The sequence below is a fragment of the Engraulis encrasicolus genome, chromosome 21 (assembly GCF_034702125.1).
Source record: "Engraulis encrasicolus isolate BLACKSEA-1 chromosome 21, IST_EnEncr_1.0, whole genome shotgun sequence".
In the NCBI taxonomy this organism is placed as follows: domain Eukaryota; kingdom Metazoa; phylum Chordata; class Actinopteri; order Clupeiformes; family Engraulidae; genus Engraulis; species Engraulis encrasicolus.
Window position 1 is genome coordinate 555,001 of NC_085877.1, and position 23,376 is coordinate 578,376.

Genomic DNA, 23,376 nt, shown 5'->3' on the forward strand with positions numbered 1-23,376 from the left:
CTCTCTCTCTCTCTCTATCTATCTCTCTCTCTCTCTCTCTCTCTCTCTCTCTCTCTCGTTCCCTCAATTAATCTGTCATCTCTTTGTCCTAGATTACATTACTAGGCCCGGCGAGGAATCTGCTGCACTTAGCAAATAGGCTTTGAATGAGCGCCTGTCTCTCCCTCTCTTTCCACATTGTTCACTTTCGGGTCCTTTTCGCCATCCGTGGCATTTCGCATTCCCCCTGCACTCTTGTTTTTAATCAAATACATCAACGATGTCGTCCCCTCCCCCTTTCTTTATTCAGCCAGAGCAGAGGGGTTGGTCAGAGCGCTCGTTTTCATCTTTGTTTCATTCCCTGGGTTCTCTTTAATCTTCCTTTCTTCAAAAGGAAGGGCAGAATTCACCTTTTTGATTCATTTTTAATTCCATAGCTTATTCATGCGGCAACCATATTATAAAGCCCACCTGGCATTCTATAAAGGGCCCATATGGATTTGATGTCATGAATGATGACCTTCTCTTGGCCCTGAAATATGTAGATATCTTGCAGAAGCTTGCACAAGGTGTCTGGGATTTTTTCACCAGTTGAAATTTAGAATAGCTTATGGCTTCTGTATTTCCCACATTCCATCCTTCTTTCTACAATGTGTTTTTAATCAGACATCTACCAAGTCATTTGTGTATTTTAGCTTCTTAGTTGCAGTCATACACAAAGAACACACTAGATGTCTCGTTTGGCCTTTTGGCATGGCAAGCCTTGGCACATACGTATGTATTTCCTATGTTTTTCACACAGTCAGCAAAGATGTAGTTTTACCGCCAACAGAAGGATCATTTGTGCATTATCTTGTCTCTAATCGATGTTCATCTAAAATAAGCAGCATTACCAATGACCAAAGATGGCGTGCATCGAATTGAACCACTCATTCCTGTAGATGGGGTAAGTTAGCACAACAGCTAGTGTTCTATCTCTGACTTAAGAGTTGGCATTTACGCTTATTGCTTGCTACATGTTATTACTGTCTTTCCAAAATGTATATGTTCTCCTGGTTTCTCTATAGTCTCATACCTTGATATCTTTATCTCTTTTGAAGTTCCATGCACCTACGCTAGCAATACCTATTTTTATAACCCTGGGCATGTCACACTGCAGGAGCAGTGGGGAGTAATAATATACAGTTGAGGACGATATTATTAGCCCCCCTCCTGAAATTAGACATTTCTCTTGATTTCTCAGTAAGAATGACCATTATTAACAGTTTCTGTTATTCTGGAAACAAATACACTGATGGAGATAATGTTCAATGAGTTGAATTTGGATTTTTCTATTGTTACTATGAGTTTAAACAAAAAAGGGCAAAAATGACAAGGACAAAATTATTAGCCCCCTGATCATTAATAGTCAATATGGCGCCATTTATGAACCAAAACTGACAACAGGCTCTGATAAGTTGCTACCTAGGTTGGCACATGCCCCACTAGGGATTTTGGCCCATTTCTTCACTGCAAAGTGTTCTAGCTGGGCCAAATCGCATGGATGCTGAGCATAGACATTAACCACAGACTCTCAGTGGGATTGAGGACTTGACTATGAGCGGGTGATTCCAATATCATGGTTTTAGTGTCTTGAAGAACCTCTGAACTAATCTAAATGTATGATTTGGGTTACAATGTTGTTGGAAGACCCAGCAATCCAGATTCAGACCCAGACTCCCTGTGTCTGAGGCTGAATAACAGACTAAACTTGATGCCCCACCACTGTGTGTAACTGTGGAAACTGCTTGGCCTCATTAGACCAAAGAAGCATTGGACACCTGCCTAGATGATTGGTATTGACCTGGCCTCACCTGGAGTTTTTTCCCCCACCAAGAAAGACAGTTGTTAGGGCTTGTCATCATATTGGGCTTTGGGGCCATCATCACAGACGAACCCCTTTACTAAAGGCAGTGCATATCAGAGTGTTATTGAGCTTTGCCTGTGAACATTTGAAAGTCAAAAAAGAGTTATGAACATATCTGCTTTCATCTGATGATATTCAATTGCACCTGCTTTGATGCATGAATTCTGCTTCTGTCAGGTGAAGAAAGGGATAGGCCTTGGATCGTTATAAGATGGTTTCCACAATTAAACATGGTGGTGGATGCATCATTCTGTGGCAGCCTCAGCCACAGGAAACCTTGTTTGGGTGCACGGCACCATAAAAACTGAAAAATTATGATAGAATGTGGAAAGTGACCTTGCAAAAATATGCTCATAGAGGGAGCTAAGATCTTCACTGGATCTTTCAATAAGATAATAACCCAAAACTTGCATCCTAAATAGTTCAAATGTTCTTCAAGGATACTAAAACCATGGTCATGGAGTGGTTCAGACCTCAATCCTTTAGATAGTATTTGAAGAGTGCTGAAAATGAATGTCCATCCTCAACATCCATGCCATTTGGACCAGCTTAACTATTTGCGATGAAAAAAATGGACCAAAATCCCTGGTAGGACATGTGTCAACATAGTTAACAACTAATCAAAGTGCCTGGTGTCATTTTTTGTTCATAAATGGCACTATATTGACTATTTATGATAAGGGGGCTAATAATTTTGTCCATGCCATTTTTACACTTTTTTGTTTAAACTCATTGTGATAATGGAAAAGTCCAAATTTAACTTATTGGATACTATCTCCATGGTGTATTTGTTTCCAGAATAACACACATTTATTAATAATGATCATTCTCAATGATCAATGAAGAGATATGTCTAATTTCAGGAGGGGGGCTAATAATATCGTCCTCAACTGTATTGAGTGCAAAGACGCTGCAGCAACAAGCTATACCAAGGTCTCTATGTGCTAGTCTGACAAAAGATACATACTGAAGGACAAAGCTCAGGGTTTTTTACACTACACCGAGTCTACAGTCAACTACTGACAATCTGAACATCAGAGTTATAGGATACAAGGTCATTACACACACACGACACACACTCTTAATAATTACTAGGAAGTATGTGGGCAGCAGGCAGCACACCAATACAATTCCAATATTCTAGCCTCCATTTACACTGGAGTACAAGGTTGCAAGGCACCCATTCACACAAATACAAAAGAACACACCTCTGCACACATCAATATACCACATCCACACATGGCATTGAATATGAGGTGTTGCGATGCACACTATGAGAGAGAGAGAGAGAGAGAGAGAGAGAGAGAGAGAGAGAGAGAGAGAGAGAGAGAGAGAGAGAGAGAGAGAATTTCATTTGTATATTTTGCGGAATAAAGAGCCATTCGCAAACATAACTTCACCAAAAACTGGTTTTAGGCTTTAATCCTGATGTGGGTGTATCTGTTTCTTTGCAAAGAAGACTTGTGCAGACAAATGCAGCTTAGAGAGGGATCATGAATGCAGCACACACGCACGCACACACACACACACACACACACACACACACACACACACACACACACACACACACACACACACACACACACACACACCAAAGGGATTCATCTGATGCCATGTGATGCCAATCCGATGCCACATAGCATCCACACGTGATAACACCTGTACTCTAGATAATACACAGCCAGCAATGTAATGATGTAAATAGTGAAACACACATATACACACACACACACACACACACACACACACACACACACACACACACACACACACACACACACACACACACACACACACACACACACACACACACACACACACACACACACACACACACACACACACACACACACACACACACACACACACACATGCAAATGCAGATATCCCACAGTCCGTTATATACTGTATACTCTGTGTTTGCTTGCAGAAGACTGGGGGTTGCCCAATGCCGAGGACTGAAAGATCAGATTCATGTATTAAGCCGGTGTGTAGGTGAATGCCTCAGGCAATGTGCTCAGACTAGCACCGCAGTTCCCTGAAATGTCTTGGCAGGTTATACAGAGGATTTTTTTTCTCGGTCAATGCTTATGACTGAGAAGGGTATTCAAAGGGTATATCAAACTTTTCAAGCGTAACAGTTTTGACATCTATTTCTGGCGCGTTAGTCACTGTTGTGTCTCTCTGTTGGAGGTGATGGGTTGTTATGTGACATCCAAGTATCTTTTTCTGTCAGGAGCGAATGCCAGAAATGAGAAATATTTATTCTGTTCTTGTCTGCAATCTGGGCTTGGTGCTACAGAGCTGCTATGAGAGCCTTCCCACCTATTCAGGGGTGGTCCAAGCCATGGGCCAACACCCCCCTGCTTAATGCTTATGTGAATTTCAACTTCAGATGGCCCATCTTGTTTTCAAGGGGGTCCATATCCGATCGATAATGTATTGAAAACAATACTCGCTGTAATAAAATACTTTTCCCAGAAGTGGGTGCACTCTGCATACACACTCTTTCCTTGCTTGAAATTTTTAAACAGCTGGAGGTGTTATTTGTGTCGTGAGTCTTAGCTCTTACTTTCTTCCTCAGGTTTGCAATGATTAAGTAAGCAGAAACACTTGCCTAATTTGCTGTCATCAACAGCTGGACCAGTGATGCACATGTTTATTCTGTTATGGTTCAGTTCCTCATCTCACTGACTCAGGAGGAGTCCCATTGGCTCTGCCACAATGGGGATGTTGTTGGTGAAAGACAACCACAGAGTGGTGAGCGAAGACCACCCCAGTCAGCCAGCCAGCTACTCACGCTATGTTGACATTTCTCCATTTTATTCTTTTCATCAGTTATGATTCAGTTCGCCATCTTATTGACTCATGAGAAAGTCTTATTTACTGAGCCAGTGATGTTGTCTGTGAAAGACAACCACAAGAAAGTTGAGACCAACCCAGCCAGCTAGCTCATCAGCCAGCCAGACAGCCAGACATCTATCCAGTCAGACTCTTTTAACATTTCTCTATTCTTATTTCGTCAGTTATGATTCAGTTCACCACCTTATTGACTCGTGATGAGAAAGTCTTATTTACGCAGCCAGCGATGTTGTCTTGTAAAAGACAACCACAGAAATCGGAGCTAGACCCAGACCCAGACCCAGCCAGATACAGTGTCCAGCCAGCCAGTGAGTCTCTTTTGACATTTCTCCATTCTTGATTCAGAGGCCTAACGAGCCTCAACGGGTCCCCGGTCACATGGTGCTGGCGCCACCACACAGCCTGAAGTCAGAGGCGAGAGAGAAAAAAGGAGGATGGAAGGAACGGCATGAACGAGTCCGGCCAGCTAATTCAAAAGCGCAGGGGGGAGTGCATCCATGCTGGAAGCCCTATTTCTCTCTTCCGTGCATTCATTCGTTTTTTTTTCTCCCTGGGCTGAGGATGACTGCTAATGAGATGTATCGACACACACACAGACACACAGACACACGCACGCACGCATGCACGCATGCAGACACACACACACACACACACACACACACACACACACACACACACACACACACACACACACACACACACACTGTTGGAAAATAGGCTAGATTCTGAGGTCCTGAAATATAATGCATTGTCTTACAGCAAGTTGTTCAGGTATTCATTTGTGTTTGCAGGAAATTCTACAATATTTGGTTATGATTAAAAACATTAAAATAAATGTGTCTTGTTGATGGGCACTCAAACCACTGAGTAGGCCCAATGACCCCATGTGACAATCATGAGATGAAGATGTTGAGTAATTGCCCATTCCTTTTAGGAGAGCCTACAGAACTCATCAAACATTGTTGTGAGACAAGCTGAAAGCTGTCATGTGATGTTTGATTAACTGATTGCTTATTTTCTGAATAAGTCTGAAGTCCATACCAAACTCCTTGAAGTATCATTATTTCTAGGACACAGGATACAGTGATGTCACTCAGAAGCGAAACTATTTGACTTAATCCTTTTTAGGAGGCCAGGAGTAGGTGACAATGGGCAAACGACTAACATTGGATTTCAATCTTTTCAGAGCCAATGACCCTCAAATATGTCAAAAGAATGTGCTGTTGTATGTGTATTGCTTGATTAACGTTACAGAACTCAGGAAGTCCACAGATGAGGTCATGGAGACCAAGAGTGATGAAATCAAGGCCCACCCGGAAATGAAGACAGCAGCTTACAATCGACACAGATTAGGCATATTCTGGGTTAACTAACAAATCACGTAATTGCTTACACATAACCACACCCATACACCCACAAACCATAAATACCAACAGATAGGGGATATTCGGTAGGTCCTAATTTTTGTTATCGGTCAGGGCGAGAGAAGGTTAGGATCTCCGGAACGTTCCGTAATGCTTTCACTGTTCACTGTCATTTTTATGTAGTAGACTCTGCAGTTCTGGAAAGCTGTAGTGTTTACTGTGTATGGGCCATTGCTGGTATTCTGGATATTACCAGTGGTGGTCATTTTGTTATCTGGTAATTTTAGAAAATAAATAGATTAATTTGGCTTTTGGAGTTTTTGATTCCTTTGACTCGGATTTTGAACATGCAAGAAGTAGAGACCAAGACGGTAAACTTCAACAACATGGTGACCGTCCTCTGTGATTCGAGCAAAAGGAATTAAAATATATTTTTTCTTTTGAAGAACATTTTTACTTTTCACAATAGGATTTACATTTTTTCTTTCCTGGAGGATATCGCAGTCGGGTGACAACAACGAAATCGTGGCCACACAACCAGGTAAGCAGAAACCAGTTAAATCAAATTCTGCGATTGGCTATTCCAAATTGTGTGTTGCTACTCTGTTGCATATGCCTCCTTGTATTTGACGGCGACAGCGAAAGCATCATTAGGCCTATTTGTTTGTTTGGTATTGTCTTTGACTGTATTACATGTTGTGGTTTGCACATAGTCTAAGTTGGGAATGAGGGCTTTATCAGGTGTACAGTAATAGAGGAGTTTGGTGCTTCCCCGTGGGAGGATTGGGTTCGAAATAGCCCATCTAACTATGTAACAAGTAATTGCGGACATCAAGGTTTCCCCATCTGTTAAAAATCGAAGAGATCTGGGATCTGCGAATCTCAACTAGACAAGAACCTTGGAGGTTAGACAGAAGGTTGTTGAAATATCTGCCCTGAAAGAACGGTTGAATGTGAACGGAACTTTTTGCGGTCCAGATGGTCGTCAGTTGTGAATTTGGTCGAGTTGAGAGTGAGGGGCTTTTATCGGAAGTCAGAGGGCAGTTCGGTGTTTCCCCCTTGAAGATGAAATGTCTGAAAGGTAAATTTGGTAATAGTGGTCATCGAGGCTTCCTCAATCCGGTAAAAACAGAAGGGGTCGAGTAATCTCAACTGGAGGAGAACCTGGGGTTCATCAAGAAGTAAGTGAGATCTGGATCGGAGAGGTCTGGGACCTCTGGAGGGTCTGGGACCCTCCCAAAGTAGTTACTGATACGCATCAGGGAGATCCGCGCGCTGTTGAGCTTGGAGTTCAACGAATAGGCCTATTATTGTATTGTTTTGATTTGTTTTCTTTTGGTTAGGTTTCACTCTGGTAATTATTGGTATCAGGACTGAGCTGTGAACCTTAGTGTGTGGACCGGGTACCCGTGTGTATGTGAGAGCGTGTTTGCGCGAGTGTTTGAGAAGTGAGTAACGTACTAGCGAGTACGAAATGAGTGGTCATTCTGCTGAAGGCAGGATGTACGGAGGGAATGTATTGAATTTGGAGTCAGAATTACGAGAAGTGAGTAACGTACTAGCGAGTACGAAATGAGTGGTCATTCTGCTGAAGGCAGGATGTACGGAGGAAATGTATTGAATTTGGAGTCAGAATTACGAGAGAAGGATAAAATGAGGTGGAACACTGTTTCGGAACAGTGGGAGGAGATATTGAAAGCGTTGCTTGGCCATTCATCGGAGAAACAAAGAGATGTAATCCGTTTAATCTGTGAGCAATTAATGTCACAGGATACGCACTTTGTGTTTACTAACATGTAGGCTACATAGGTGCTCTGTGTTTGTCTGCCATTGTATGTCAATGGGCCATATATGTGTCTGAAGAATGTGTGACTACTGGCCAGTTGTTTGTTTGTGTGTGTGTTTGTTTGGACTTTTGAGAGTGCATGTGCAAAGGTCGAATACGAACATGAGAAGGATTTTTTTTTTTTTCTCACGTAAAGGCCCAACCAAGACAGTTGGAATATATCCGGTGGAGAAAAAGAACAGAGTGGATGAATAGGCTATAAGCCGTTTAGTTTTACTGACATGAATTCGATCCTGGAAAAAATGCCTTCACCCGTCGAAAGGGGTGCACCGTGGTTGTCCAAATTGATGAAAGCTAGGCTATATGTCACAAAAGATAACGATTGGCGATTGGCGCGCACTGTTATGTAAACAAGCAAGCGCGTGGGAATTACAGATAGTGGAAACAGAAGCAAGAACGAGCCTTTTGCCAGATTCATACCCATTTGCGTTATACGCAGCTGACATAGGCACTGCAATGCGTAAACGTCACCCAGTGCCCGATGGAGCAAAAAGTAAGGAATTTTGGACAGACATAGCCGGAAACCATCCAAGCTCTGACAAGCTGCAAACTGTTATGTTCAGAATGGCCATTCTAGAAGCAATCCCAAAGCCGGTACGAGAAACGATGTTAAATGATCCAAATTTGCCCTATAGTAGCCTACTACAGAATACTGGGAACGCCATCTCAAGCACCACATGAAACAGTATAGTGCAAAACGCGAGGAAGAGAAACTAAGCACTGATACAGCACATGCACAACTAGTTAAGTTGCAATTAGCTGAGTCCAAAAGAGCGACGGAATCGAAACACAATTGATACAACTCATGTTACAACACAGCAGTCACACATTCTTCATCCAATCCTGAAGTTGGTCCAATTTCATTAAGGGGTTAGGGACAACGTGGTGGGATTCAGAGGAAGGGGAAACAGGGAGTAGCGATGCCCAAGGTAGGGTCATGTATGGGGGTGTTTTGCTTATAGTGGGACCGGGCACTGAGTGAGAGACTGCCAGTGGAATGCCTACACAACACGGAGGGCACTGCACCTACTTCAAAGCTGAAACCAGAGAAAAAAACAAGCACAAGCACACCAAGCGCACACTGGAGCCGGAGCAAGCCTATCCCATGGACAATACGCAAAGGGGATTTGGGACCTAGAGCTCACAAAGGAGAAGGGTTGGGGGACCCCTTCTGGCCTATGAAAAATTGAAAGACTATGTCAAGATTGTTTGGTAACACTACTGCTTAACTCACACCAGAAGTGACGCCCTTGGGTGCCATTTATACATCCATATCCCTTTTATCTGACCCCTACCACGTAACATTGATTAAGATGAAAACATACGCACAGGCGTGTTTAAGACAGTTATTGGGAATCAGTGGGACTGTTTACCCTACATCTACATTGGGCAAGAAGGGGTGGCTGCTGGGGTTGAATTATACACATTGCATTATAAGCTACACATAGTCTACCCAACACCACGCGAAAGTTTGTATAAGAGTACACAATACTGACTGAACTAACATAATTAGCTAAAAACACGATGGCCTTCCCAATACTCTCTGTACATTGATTTGACTGATGATTTTTTTATTGTTTGTTCTGTTTGTCACAACAGGAATAGGCCTACTCTTTAGACCTATGGATATTTTGAGGTTTTTATTTTTAATTTTTTATTATTAAGATTTTTTACGCTTACCGTTCAGACATTAACTGCGCGGTGTACCTGGTTACACAATTGTTGTGGGTTCTTCTGAAACAACACGGCGTGTTATTTCAGAAGGAAGGGGGAGATAGGCATATTAGGCCTACATGTGCGACCGTGACACTGGACTCGACTTAAGACAGACGAGATTTGAGAAAAGACTACAGTACACCACACATCACATACATAGCCTACATTAAGGAAATAACGAAAGATAACAAAGGTTGTTTGAAAACACATTGTTGAGTGTTGGAGGTTGGTAAAGATTGGAAGCGGTTTATGCGGCAATGAGGAAACAAGGCCATGGTTTTACAGGGGTTCACTATGGAAAAGGTAACAAAGAACGTTTGGCAGCAGTGCAAACTTCTCACAAGGACATCGGAAATCAAGGATTTTTTTTTTTCACAGAGAACGTTCAATATGGAAAGGATTTGGAGAGAGCACGAAAGGGCGTCTTCGGAAAAGACGTTGATGCGAGTGACCATTTGAAAATAACTGATGGACAGGTTGGGGGCCGTGCGGCCAAAACACTGATGGTTGGTAGAGGACATGAATGGGAGACCGTTGTCTCCGGGCTGGTAAAAAAAAACTTTGGCAGAAGGTCTGTGGTTTGAAAGAAAAAAAAAAAAAACTGTTGCAATGAACTTGGACATATTGGTGGATTGTGGAACGCATACCCATAAGGATTTGGACCAAACGCCCAAGAGCAAATTGGTAAGGTTGGTATAGGCCTACATACAATTATGAGCTGGGTCAACACTCTGACTCATGGTGCTGAGGTCAGTAAGAAACTAGGCAAACAGTAAGCCCTGGACCAACGCTAGGTTCGAACATGAAGATTTCGCACGTTGCAATATAAACCATATTACGATAAACTAATTACTTTGATGTCAGATTTCTCCACACAGGTTGCAGATGGAAGAGGAACCAACGAGACAGGAGATGAGGAATTCAAATGGGCTCCTTCCAAAAGCGATTGAGCGCAGTATACCGAACCACGTTGAGCGAATTACACACAATATTCACCTTGAGGGAAAGGCGCACAGGGTTACATTGAAACAAGCTTGCGGAAGCGCAAAGAATGGGGAAAGGCATAAGCCTGCAGCTTAATGCATGCGGGGCACTACTATCACTAACACCACTAATACTAACCCTACTAACGTTAACATGTTTCCTTTTACATTGTGGTATTTGATGATGCTTCATAATGAAACGGGATCCTACAGGAGACGCCACCATTCAACGTAGCCTAACAATAAGAAACTGCCGTATAACACCTCAAGGAACTGGTAGTGGAAAAGGGGGTCCCAATGTTGCGGAAATTGGTGGTATTGAATGGAGAAGTTTCAATTTTAGGTTTTGTTATAGCAGGAGGATCAGCAGTGGAGGATTTTTATAATTATTATTGTTATTATGAATTATTTAATTTGTCTTTTACATATTTGTTTTCATTTGTTTTTATTTCTAACCCTTTACATTCTTCCACAGCCTTCGGCAATGGAACTCACTGGGGTTTCCACATTAATATAATGTCTTGGTGCAATGACAAATTGGGTGATGAGCAGATGATGTGGTATTCTCTTTGCACTAGGTTTCTGAGGCGAGCAACTTAGGTTCCAGAAATAGACAAGAGAAGTTGACCAAGGAAAGCTATGTGGTCATGTTGGTTACAGAGTCTAACACTGAGGTCTAACAAATTTGATGAGGTCATATTAATTATGACCTCACGAAAGGGACTGTTGGAAAATAGGCTAGATTCTGAGGTCCTGAAATATAATGCATTGTCTTACAGCAAGTTGTTCAGGTATTCATTTGTGTTTGCAGGAAATTCTACAATATTTGGTTATGATTAAAAACATTAAAATAAATGTGTCTTGTTGATGGGCACTCAAACCACTGAGTAGGCCCAATGACCCCATGTGACAATCATGAGATGAAGATGTTGAGTAATTGCCCATTCCTTTTAGGAGAGCCTACAGAACTCATCAAACATTGTTGTGAGACAAGCTGAAAGCTGTCATGTGATGTTTGATTAACTGATTGCTTATTTTCTGAATAAGTCTGAAGTCCATACCAAACTCCTTGAAGTATCATTATTTCTAGGACACAGGATACAGTGATGTCACTCAGAAGCGAAACTATTTGACTTAATCCTTTTTAGGAGGCCAGGAGTAGGTGACAATGGGCAAACGACTAACATTGGATTTCAATCTTTTCAGAGCCAATGACCCTCAAATATGTCAAAAGAATGTGCTGTTGTATGTGTATTGCTTGATTAACGTTACAGAACTCAGGAAGTCCACAGATGAGGTCATGGAGACCAAGAGTGATGAAATCAAGGCCCACCCGGAAATGAAGACAGCAGCTTACAATCGACACAGATTAGGCATATTCTGGGTTAACTAACAAATCACGTAATTGCTTACACATAACCACACCCATACACCCACAAACCATAAATACCAACAGATAGGGGATATTCGGTAGGTCCTAATTTTTGTTATCGGTCAGGGCGAGAGAAGGTTAGGATCTCCGGAACGTTCCGTAATGCTTTCACTGTTCACTGTCATTTTTATGTAGTAGACTCTGCAGTTCTGGAAAGCTGTAGTGTTTACTGTGTATGGGCCATTGCTGGTATTCTGGATATTACCAGTGGTGGTCATTTTGTTATCTGGTAATTTTAGAAAATAAATAGATTAATTTGGCTTTTGGAGTTTTTGATTCCTTTGACTCGGATTTTGAACATGCAAGAAGTAGAGACCAAGACGGTAAACTTCAACAAGACAGAGACAGACTACACACACTACACACACTCACACACACACACACGCATGCATGCTCACACGCATGCACACGGACACACAAACACACACGCACAGGTAAAAGTCTTCACAGCCACATAAAACCACATTATCATTCGAAGTCCTGATTTTTTGATGGAGTCATTAGATGACAATGGCCTATTCTGACTAAGCAGTCCTCACTGATGAGGGTAATAAATTAAGATGACGTATAGATTAGGGCTATAATCACAAAGATATATCACTCTTTCACAGACATTACTGCCATGCGCTAGATTCAAACGATCACTGCTATCTTAATTTGTATTCATTTGAAAAAATAGTATATCCCTTTTAATGATCTGGTGGTATAGCAGTTCATTGTAGCTCTTTAGTTTGGTGTTAACTGAGAAATAGAAACAAAGTGGTGCTGTGAGTTTTGTAATTATTCTGTCTCCGATAACGCGTTCCCAAGCAGGCTTTTGAACAGGTTTGTTTTTGAAAGGTTATACTTCTTCAAAGGCTTATCTGGAAAGAGGAAGTTTAATTTGCCCAACTTCCATTAAATGTTCCGTTGGCTTAAGGTAATATCATTCGTCGTATAAATACACAATTATGACATTTTTATTTCTGTTCACGAATTGAAGTCTAATTAGACTGAGGACGAAAATAAAATGCCACACTGATGAATTTCTCGCAAATGGGTAAAGATAAAAGAATGTGGATGCTTTCATCTTGACCCGTGTATTCAGATTCATTAGCATAAATATTGCTTTCAACCTCCATATATCATTCTGAAAGCCAAGTGGTCAATGCTACTCAGTGAGATGTCCACCATCTTTACCTGTCTGTGACATGTTGCTTATTGTAGGATCATAGTCACCAGTGTCCTTGTGGTATGCAAATGAACTTCATTACACATCCAGTCTCTTCCCATTAGTGCACCACAGAGCTCAAGAGTGTTACAGCCATCAGTGTTGCCAGATTGGGTGGTTTTCCTACGCAGTTCGGCTGTTTAGGATGACCGTCTGTGGATAAAAAAGGTATTGGGTGGCTTTTTTTTAAAGATTTATAGCCATATAGAAATCAGTAGAAATTTGGTTCAAATCGGGTGAAATTTAATGCCTCCAAGCGGTTCTCTGCATTTTTGGGCTGGAAGCCATTAGTTACATTTCGCAACCCTGGCAACCACTTTCACAGTATTGGTTATTCCAGACACATTAAATTATGTTTGAGAGATGGGTGCAGTATTGAAGTCTGATCTATGTGGAGTGTGAGTTATCAGTAAAGGAACATAATGCATTGCTTTAGTGAAAGGCAGTGTCAAACAGTATTGCTACGCATGCTGTCGAGGAAAAGAATAAAAGGAAGCTTTCATTTCTGTTGAAAACAGAGATGACCTCATCTGCCCCCACAAGTCACATTGCAGTAAATACCAGAATATAGTGCTGAATGATTTCAAGCACACACAGTGTGTGAGTGTGATCAATACACAGGTTGTGAAAGTAAATGGGCCACATTTATATAGCGCCTTTCCACTCCTTCGAGCACTCAAAGCACTTTACATTATATGCCCCACATTCACCCATTCCCACTTACATTCACACGCCAGTGGCAGTGGCTTCCACACAGGGTACCACCCTGCCACCAGGAGCAACTTGGGGTTAAGCATCTAGCTCAAGGACACATCGATGGTGCCAGGCAGAGCGGGGCTCGAACATGCAACCTTCTTGTTGCATAACACCTCCTCTACCACCTGAGCCACCACTGACCCTCTACCAGGTTTCGATCATGGAATTGGCCATGTGTGATATGACACCCCTACATATTCTCGCTTTTCACCCCCAAAATACTATAAGTGCCCCACAATGGCAGTGGCAATATGAGGCTGTATTTATCATTTGAAAAGGCAGTGAAAGCCTCTCCTAGACAACAGTACTTAGCAAACACAACACTTCCACAGCTCATTAGGAGAAGGCTATTTCAGACAGCTTAAAGCGGTCTCTGATGAGCAACAATTACGTGTCAACAAACGGCATTATTTTCCACAATAGAAAAAAAAGAACTGTGTTTATTTTCTGTTATGAAACGCCACTCCTGCCAAACACTGGCTAGCACCCTCAATGATATTGACATCTTCTAACTTTGTAATTTCATCTGACAAAGCCTGTTTATATTAGGATTATTTTTTGGCTAATTAGTAATGATGCTGTCTGAGTCGGTTCAGTCTGTGAAATACTTTATAAAATAGCAAGCATGTGCTTCCATTTTTTATCACCAGCGCTTTTTTGCTGTCACAGTACCATCCCCCCTCCCCCCAAAAAAAGAGCTTTCCTGCTATGCCCACAACTTCTCTTTATTCTGACTGAGTCTCTGCTCTGATTGTTTGGAAACCCAATTGGCATGTGAAGCAAAAATGGCAGATTGTCAATGGGCATGTTTGGTTTGCAGAGTCTGTCTCTCTTTGGTTGGTGAATCTCTTTCTCTATGTCTTTATTTTGGCAGCTCTCTCTCTCTCTCTCTCTCTCTCTCTCTCTCTCTCTCTCTCTCTCTCTCTCTCTCTCTCTCTCTCTCTCTCTCCCTCTCTCTCTCTCTCTCTCTCTCTCTCTCTCTCTCTCTCTCTCTCTCTCTCTCTCTCTCCATCTTTTGCTCTGGTTAGTTCATTTCCTGCTGCTCGTGTGATTTTTGTGTTAATGTAATTGGGTGCGTTCCTCAATAGACTGTGCTGACTCAAGCGCTCACAACAGGTTTTGTGTGTGTGTGTGTGTGTGTGTGTGTGTGTGTGTGTGTGTGTGTGTGTGTGTGTGTGTGTGTGTGTGTGTGTGTGTGTGTGTGTGTGTGTGTGTGTGTGTGTGTGTGTGTGTGTGTGTGTGTGTGTGTGTGTGTGTGTGTGTGTGTGTGTGTGTGTGTGTGTGTGTATTTTACCTCACCCAATCTATGGCAAAGGACAACCACGTTTGCAGCAATGAGCAATGATTGAATCGCCCATATTGAATCGCCCTATATTCTCTCCCTCTCTCTCTCTCTCTCTCTCTCTCTCTCTCTCTCTCTCTCTCTCTCTCTCTCTCTCTCTCTCTCTCTCTCTTTCAATTATTCTTTCCTCTAACTTGGCCTAGGTCTATTAGTTCTAGGCTGAAGTGGTATTGACAAGCCAAGCAAATTATACATCTGTCCAATACTGTATCTCCCTCTTTGGTGTTTCCTTTGTTCTGACTAACTTACTCTCTCTCTCACTCTCTCTCTCTATCATTCTCCCTTCCCATTGTTCTTTCTCCTACAATCTCTCTCTCTCTCTCTCTCTCTCTCTCTCTCTCTCTCTCTCTCTCTCTCTCTCTCTCTCTCTCTCTCTCTCTCTCTCTCTCTCTCTCTCTCTCTCTCTCTCCATTTCTCCCCTTTCTTCTCTATTTCACTCTCTCTATCTATCTCCTCTTCTTTCTTTTTCTCGTTATCCCCCTTCCATCTCTCTCCATCCCCCTATCTCCCTCCCTCCGTCCCTCCCTCTGTCCCCTCTATCCCCTCTGCAGGATGTGCAGATCGTCAGCACGGATGAGAGCCAGGTCTTCCTGGCGCTGCAGGAGTGGTACCAGACGGACGTGTACAACCTGTACCAGTCGGACCCGCAGGGCGTCTACTACTCCATCGTGCTGGAGAACGTACGCAGCACCAAGCAGCCCGAGGAGAGCGTGCTCATCGACATCCTGGAGGTTAGCGATGCTACGCTACTACACACTCATGTCTATTCTTCAATAGAATAGGCCTACATTTCTACACTTCTACATTACACTTTTACATTACTCAGTAAACTCACAATTATCAAGTCAAGTCAAGTCAAGTCAAGTAGGTTTTATTGTCAATTTCTTTACATGCACTGGTCATACAAAGAATTTGAAATTACATTTCTTGCTTTCCCATACAGACATAGACTAATCTAGGTAAGGACATAGATATTATTATTATAGAATTATAATATACAGCACCAAGTTGCTACTAGATGTTACACACTCACCTCTACACCACAATATATACTCAATATACTGACCATGACTCAATTATAACAGTTACCATGACCAAATTACCATGCAGCCAGAGGAGAGCACGTTCATCAACATCCTGGATATTAGAAATGTTACTGGACACTACAAACTCACTTCTAGACTACAATACATACTAAATAAACTCACAATTATAATTTATAGCACCAAGCCGCTACACACTCACCTTAATACTACAATACATACTCCGTAAACTCACCATTAATCATTACTCTACATTACCAAGCAGCCAGAGCAGAGTATATGTAGGCCTATGTGTGAATAAAGTTATTTTGGAAAATGGAGGGAAGAAATGTCCCTTTATCAAAACATCTGGCTATGTGTAAAGAGGGTGTAAAATGCACAGACAATAAACTCACTATGACACCAGTAGCAGCACAACAATCAATAGTGGACCAGTATTCGCCACAACAACCATGACGCACACTGCACACACCCCTGGTCCAACACAAAATAAATAACAGGAAATGGACACACACTCATCACCAGACAATCAATAATGCACATTGGACAGACACTCAACACAAACATCCAGTTGATCAGGAGTGCTACTAGACACTCATCACGAAGCTAGGCTACTACAACACACAATCAATAACACACACCACAACCCTAACGCACATTCACACAATAGCCCGTAATGCCAATTGGCTCCCCACAATCGGCACCAACATGAAAACACACAAAGGACTTGACAACAGACAATGCCAGACACATCAAATGACAGACATGTCAACTGGCTGCCTGCTGCTTTTGTTTTTTGTATGGTCACTGAGAAGGCCTAAATTAAGATTCAGGAGAGCATGTCCATTGACATCCTGGAGGTCAGTGCAGCCACTTTTGCCCTAACACCTAACTATGCTACAGTGTAACACACAATCAATAATACACAATGGACACACATTCACCACTGCACTACTACAACACACAATCACTACTGCACACTGCACTACTATTCAGCCATCCAATAGCATTTCAGAAAAGAACAATAGGACCCATTAGTGATGTAAATGTGGCTTTAAACCAAAAAAGGCTTAAGATAAGATCAGGGAAAGGCTTAAGATAATTTCGTATCATAACACTGGGCTACTGGGCTTTCATGAATGTCTCTTTATTAATATTTTAGCATAAATGTTGAAGACACAAAATCAATGCATCCTAGTTTAAATTTTCATATGCAACTGCCCTTTGCCTGGAGGACAGTCTCAGCACAGTCATGAATTAATTAGAGCGGAATGTTTCATCATTTATCTGTTATTAAATGACTTGACATTAAATGATTACCGGTGTGTTACACTATAGATGGCACATTTTGTCCAACATGTCTTGCAGGTATTTAGCTAGAGGGTTTTCACTATAGTCGCTGAAGTCAGGAATGGCTGGTACAGCATTTGAATTTGTAGCCTTCCAATAACAAGAGCAATGCTCTAACCTTTAGACCACAGCTGCCCGGACCGTAATGGCCCTTGTCACGTTGTAATTTGTTCTGTCCCAACATTTTTGGTGCTTTCGATTCTGCCTCGCTTTTCTGATGTGAAAGGGTTTTTGGGCATGTAGTATGTACACAAAATGGAGGTCATCCTGCGCATTCCACCACTCAGGGCTTGAACTCGTGACTGTAGTGAAGGGGAGTAGAGTTGCCCAGCCGGGATTCGAACCCAGACCTTCTGGAGTAGTAAATGTGGGCTCTGACCGCTTCACCAAAGAGCCAGGCTCGTTGGCGTGACAGTCAAAACACACCCACAACCCTAGTGATGATCACTCCATCACAGTGACCCTACATTCCCAGCACCAGTTCAGCATGGGCACAGGCATGATGCCACTGTGCTAAAGGTCTAGATCGATAGCTCTGCACGATCACAACTGTAAGAGGCTTTGGGACGGAGGTTTTACTAATGTTCTATCACCAAACTCTACTTGTTGGCATCCGTTAAGCTAACACTTTTAAAATCTAGACTCTATTATTCTACTGCATTTCGCACCTAGACAAAAAGTGACATACGTCAGTGTATTCCAAGAATTACGTGCCAATAATAATAAGTATGCTATTCAAGGTGGGAAATTCACATTATAGTTTTATGTAGGCTATCAGTTTGTTGGCTTTCTGGTGTGATTAAGACATGATTCAGGTAGTTAACCATTGTAAGGTCTCTCGGTCTGTGAGACCTGTTTTATGTTTTTAGCTACAGGAAATATAGGGTTTGTTTCCCTGTTTAGACAATAGAAGAGAAGGAGAACGCTATATGATTTCAATCTGTGGTGAGGACAAGGACTTATCATTATAGCAGTGAATGCAACTCTCGAAATCATGAAAAATGCTCTTTTGACCATGGCGTATACCTTGGTATTTTCACACTCTCCTGACAACCATGGTCCATGGAACAGTCAACAGAACACAATGGCTGGCATTTGGCTCCACACAATCAGCATCACCACAATAGGCCCTCGACGACAACAACACTCAATGCCAGGCAAACAGAATGGCTGATATCTCATCGGGCTGCCAGTTTGGTTTTGTTTTTGCATTGCCATCGGGCAGGCATGTGGCTACCTAAATACTAGTCCAACATAACAGATGCCTGATCTGTGCCCAAAATAATTTGCTCATTTACCCATGACAGAGCTATATTGTGACACCACAGACAGTAGGGTATGACTTGGGTGCCACCCAGGCAGACACTTGGCTGACTCATTTCTGATCTAAAATGGCAGAAACCAGGTCATTGTCTGATTTTGGCAGAGACGGGCAACCTGTATGGCAAATCTAGTCTACAACATACAGTAGGCCCTAACTGTAGGACATTTTCCAAATTACCCTGGTTCTACCGATTGGCTCCATTAAGATGATTTAAAAACCAAATCTTCTACCTGGCAGAATAGTTGCATTGTCAAGTCAAGTCAGCTTTATTGTCAATTTCTTTACATGCACTGGTCATACAAAGAATTGAAATTACATTTCCTACTTTTCCATGCAGACATAGGCATACTTTAGGTATAGACATAGACAGTATAGACATAGACAGTGCACATACAGTATCCATACAATACACATGCAGACATTTAAAGTGCAAGACTGGACAACAGTAGACACAGAGAACATATAGTATATTGAGAAAGAGGTATTTGTTGTGCTTTTTTCGATAATGATTAGAATCAGCTGGTTTTGTGAACTGATAAAAAAAACGGTACTGCATTGGAGTCAGGTAACCCATCAGACACACACACACACACACTCACACACACACACACACACACACACACACACACACACACACACACACACACACACACACACACACACACACACACACACACACACACACACACACACACACACACACACACACACACACACACACACACACACACACACACACACAAAACACTCTCGCACACACGCAAAACACTCTCACGCACACACACACACACACACACACACACACACACACTGAACTGAAAAATGGTACTGCATTGGAGTCAGGTAACCCATCACTGGATTCTAGAGCATCCGTGAAAGATCCAGTGTGGCATAGTTGTTACATCATGCCATTGACTTATTGTATGGAAGTACCAGAGAGACTCAAAGTCTGAAACACTGAGTGCAGACAGTGGATGTGCTGCTGTGTAATGTGTAGTGTACTAACAAAGTGCAGTGGATTAAGGGGATTTTCGGCAGCGGTACTGTAAGCACTCCAGCTCCCAGCAGAAATCAGCATGTGTTTCCCCGGGGCCAAGTACTTCTAGACACTCAGGCGCACGCACACATGCACGCACGCACGCACACACACACACACGCTCGCTCGCACGCACATACTCACGCACGCAAGCACGCAAGCACACACACACACACACACACACACACACACACACACACACACACACACACACACACACACACACACACACACACACACACACACACACACACACACACACACACACACACACACACACACACACACACACACACACTCCCCCTCTCTCTCTCTTTCTCTCTGTCTCTCTCTCTCTCTGTGTCTCTATCTCTCTCTCTCTCACACACACACACACACACACACACACACACACACACACACACACACACACACACACACACACACACACACACACACACACACACACACACACACACACACACACACACACACACACAGTTTTTGTCGAGCCAGTTTAGTTTACCGTTGTCTAATTAGAAGAACTCTTCAATCATATTACATGTTGCTGTTTTTTGTCTTTCTGTCTGCTCGTGTGGCTTTCTGTATTTTTCCAGACAGAGTCAAACAACAACCTTGGAAAGTTTTAGTTTGTTACTTTGCAGTCTAGGAGTGTACCAATGTGTGTTGCTTGGATTTCTTGGAGTTCTTGGATTTCCACTTGTCTGTTTGTGTGTTTGTGTGTGTGTGCGTGCGTGTGCGTGTGCGTGCGTGCGTGCGTGTGTTTGTGTGTTTGTGAATGTGAATGTGAATATGTTTGTTTGCTAGCAGAGCGCTCCTAGCTAAAGGAGCAGAGCGTGGGTGGGGAGTCTAACAGCTTACTGTCCGGGGGCACGGAGTAGCTTTAAGATGACACTCACACACACACTGATACACACACTTGCCCACAGTCACACCCAGACATGCATGCACACGCGAAAACACACACACGCACACGCACACGCACACACACATACACACACACAGACTTTCTCATGGGCACATGCACACACAGTTCACACACACACTGTCACACTCAAAACACGCGCACGCACACACACACACACACACACACACACACACACACACACACACACACACACACACACACACACACACACACACACACACACACACACACACACACACACACACACACACACACACACACACACTTGCTCATGGGCACATGCACACACATACAGTTCACACACACACTGTCACACTCAAAACACGCACACAGACTCTTTCTCTCTCTCTTCCTCTCTCTCCCCCTCTCTCCCTTTCACACACACACACGCAGGGATGCACACACGCAGGGATGCACACACACACACACACACACACACACACACACACACACACACACACACACACACACACACACACACACACACACACACACACACACACACACACACACACACACACACACACACAGGGGTTTCCCCCAGAGGCAAGGCTCAGTGCAGCCACCACAGTGCATCAATATCGCACACAGCACCTCTCGGCCACTGAAGCAGAACTGAGAGAGGACCGCGAGCTGGCCATCTGCACTCTGAGAGGGACACGACCTCACTGCCCACTTCAAAAGCCACCATTTAAAAGTTTATGTTCACACACAGACACACAAACACAGAGACACACACACACACACACACACACACACACACACACACACACACACACACACACACACACACACACACACACACACACACACACACACACACAAACACACTCGCACGCGCGTGCGCGCACACACACACTCACACACACACACAGACACACACACACATAGGACTGGGTACCGAAATTCAATTCTTTGATGGAACCGAATTAAAAGCTAAGGTTCTACTTGGAATCGAAACGTGCCTTGTCTGTCGGTTCCACGTTCGTCCTGAAGTCTGACTGTCAGAGCCATCAAATGTGTGTTTAAGCACGCGGCCACAAGTGTCACAAACTGACCACGCTCCTCCTCTTCCCGTTTCGCACCTCATTTAAACGATTGATAAGACAGCTGATATTCAACCAGCTGATTGTACTATTGAGAAACAAAAGCATGCCGTCGAAAGCGTGGCTATATTTCAGGAAAGTAGATAAGGAAGGAGCGCGCTGCAATAGCCTATCTGCGATAAACTAATAGGCTAAGAATGGCAATACATCCAACCTGTTCAAACACCTGCTCTTGCATTCGATTAACTTGCGTGCGGAGTTGCAGCATCTTTACAACGGCACCGTCAACCTCAACCATGACCTCGACTCTTCAGGAAGATGTCTCTGACTCCTTGGAAACATGTTTTTCCATGAAAAGAGCTAACTTAGAAAGAACTTACAAATAGCCTATTTAGACCGTCGGTTTCATTCGAGGGAACAAAGAACACAGCGAGAAAAAAGATTTCCTCTCTATCCGGCTGGATAATAACGCCATTGTTTAGGCTTGAAGTAGCGGCCGCTTAAGGTTAAATAACTGTGGATTGAAAGAACATAAACGTGCCGTAAAAAACTGTAAAAAGCCAAGAATCTCAGCTTTCGAACAAGCCCTAACACATGTCTGTAGGTCTAGGTTAAGGAGATCGCTGGCTGTTAGGAAAAAAATGACGAGATTTAAAAAATGGTTGGAAAGCGCTATTTTTTCACTTGCAACAGCGGCCGCTTACAGTTCAATAACTTTTGAATGAAAGAACATAAAAACGTGCCGTAAAAAACTGTAAAAAGCTAAGAATCTCAGCTTTCGAACAAGCCCTAACACATGTCTGTAGGTCTAGGTTAAGGAGATCGCTGGCTGTTAGGAAAAAATGACGAGATTAAAAAAAAAATGTTGGAAAGCGCTATTTTTTTCACTTGCAACAGCGGCCGCTTACAGTTCAATAACTTTTGAATGAAAGAACATAAAAACGTGCCGTAAAAAACTGTAAAAAGCTAAGATTCGCAGCTTTCGAACAAGCCCTAACACATGTCTGTAGGAGAAGGCGATCGCTGGTTATATATATATTTAGGCCTATATATCGTTTAGATTAGGACTCTTAGATTCACCATGGCGTGAAAGCACAGTGTTGTCGCGGCTACTTGCAGCAGCTGATCATACGGCCCAGTTCTAGTCCCTGTATGGAAATGCGTGCGAGACAGCACCATCGAGACCCCGTCAAGTTTCATGAATAGCCTATTTATGAAGCCTAGTTGTGTTAGAACAGTTCTGCAGTACCTAG

At 42.8% G+C, this 23,376-nt stretch overlaps 1 protein-coding gene across 1 annotated transcript in view; it reads left to right on the top strand.

Annotated features, from left to right (window-relative positions):
- sorcs2 (sortilin-related VPS10 domain containing receptor 2) overlaps positions 1 to 23,376 on the top strand; it is a 417,025-nt gene that overhangs the window by 340,835 nt on the left and 52,814 nt on the right. The window contains exon 9 of the mRNA XM_063187064.1: positions 15,948 to 16,127. Coding sequence (XP_063043134.1) covers positions 15,948 to 16,127 — 180 coding nt within the window. The remainder of the gene's footprint in view (positions 1 to 15,947; positions 16,128 to 23,376) is intronic.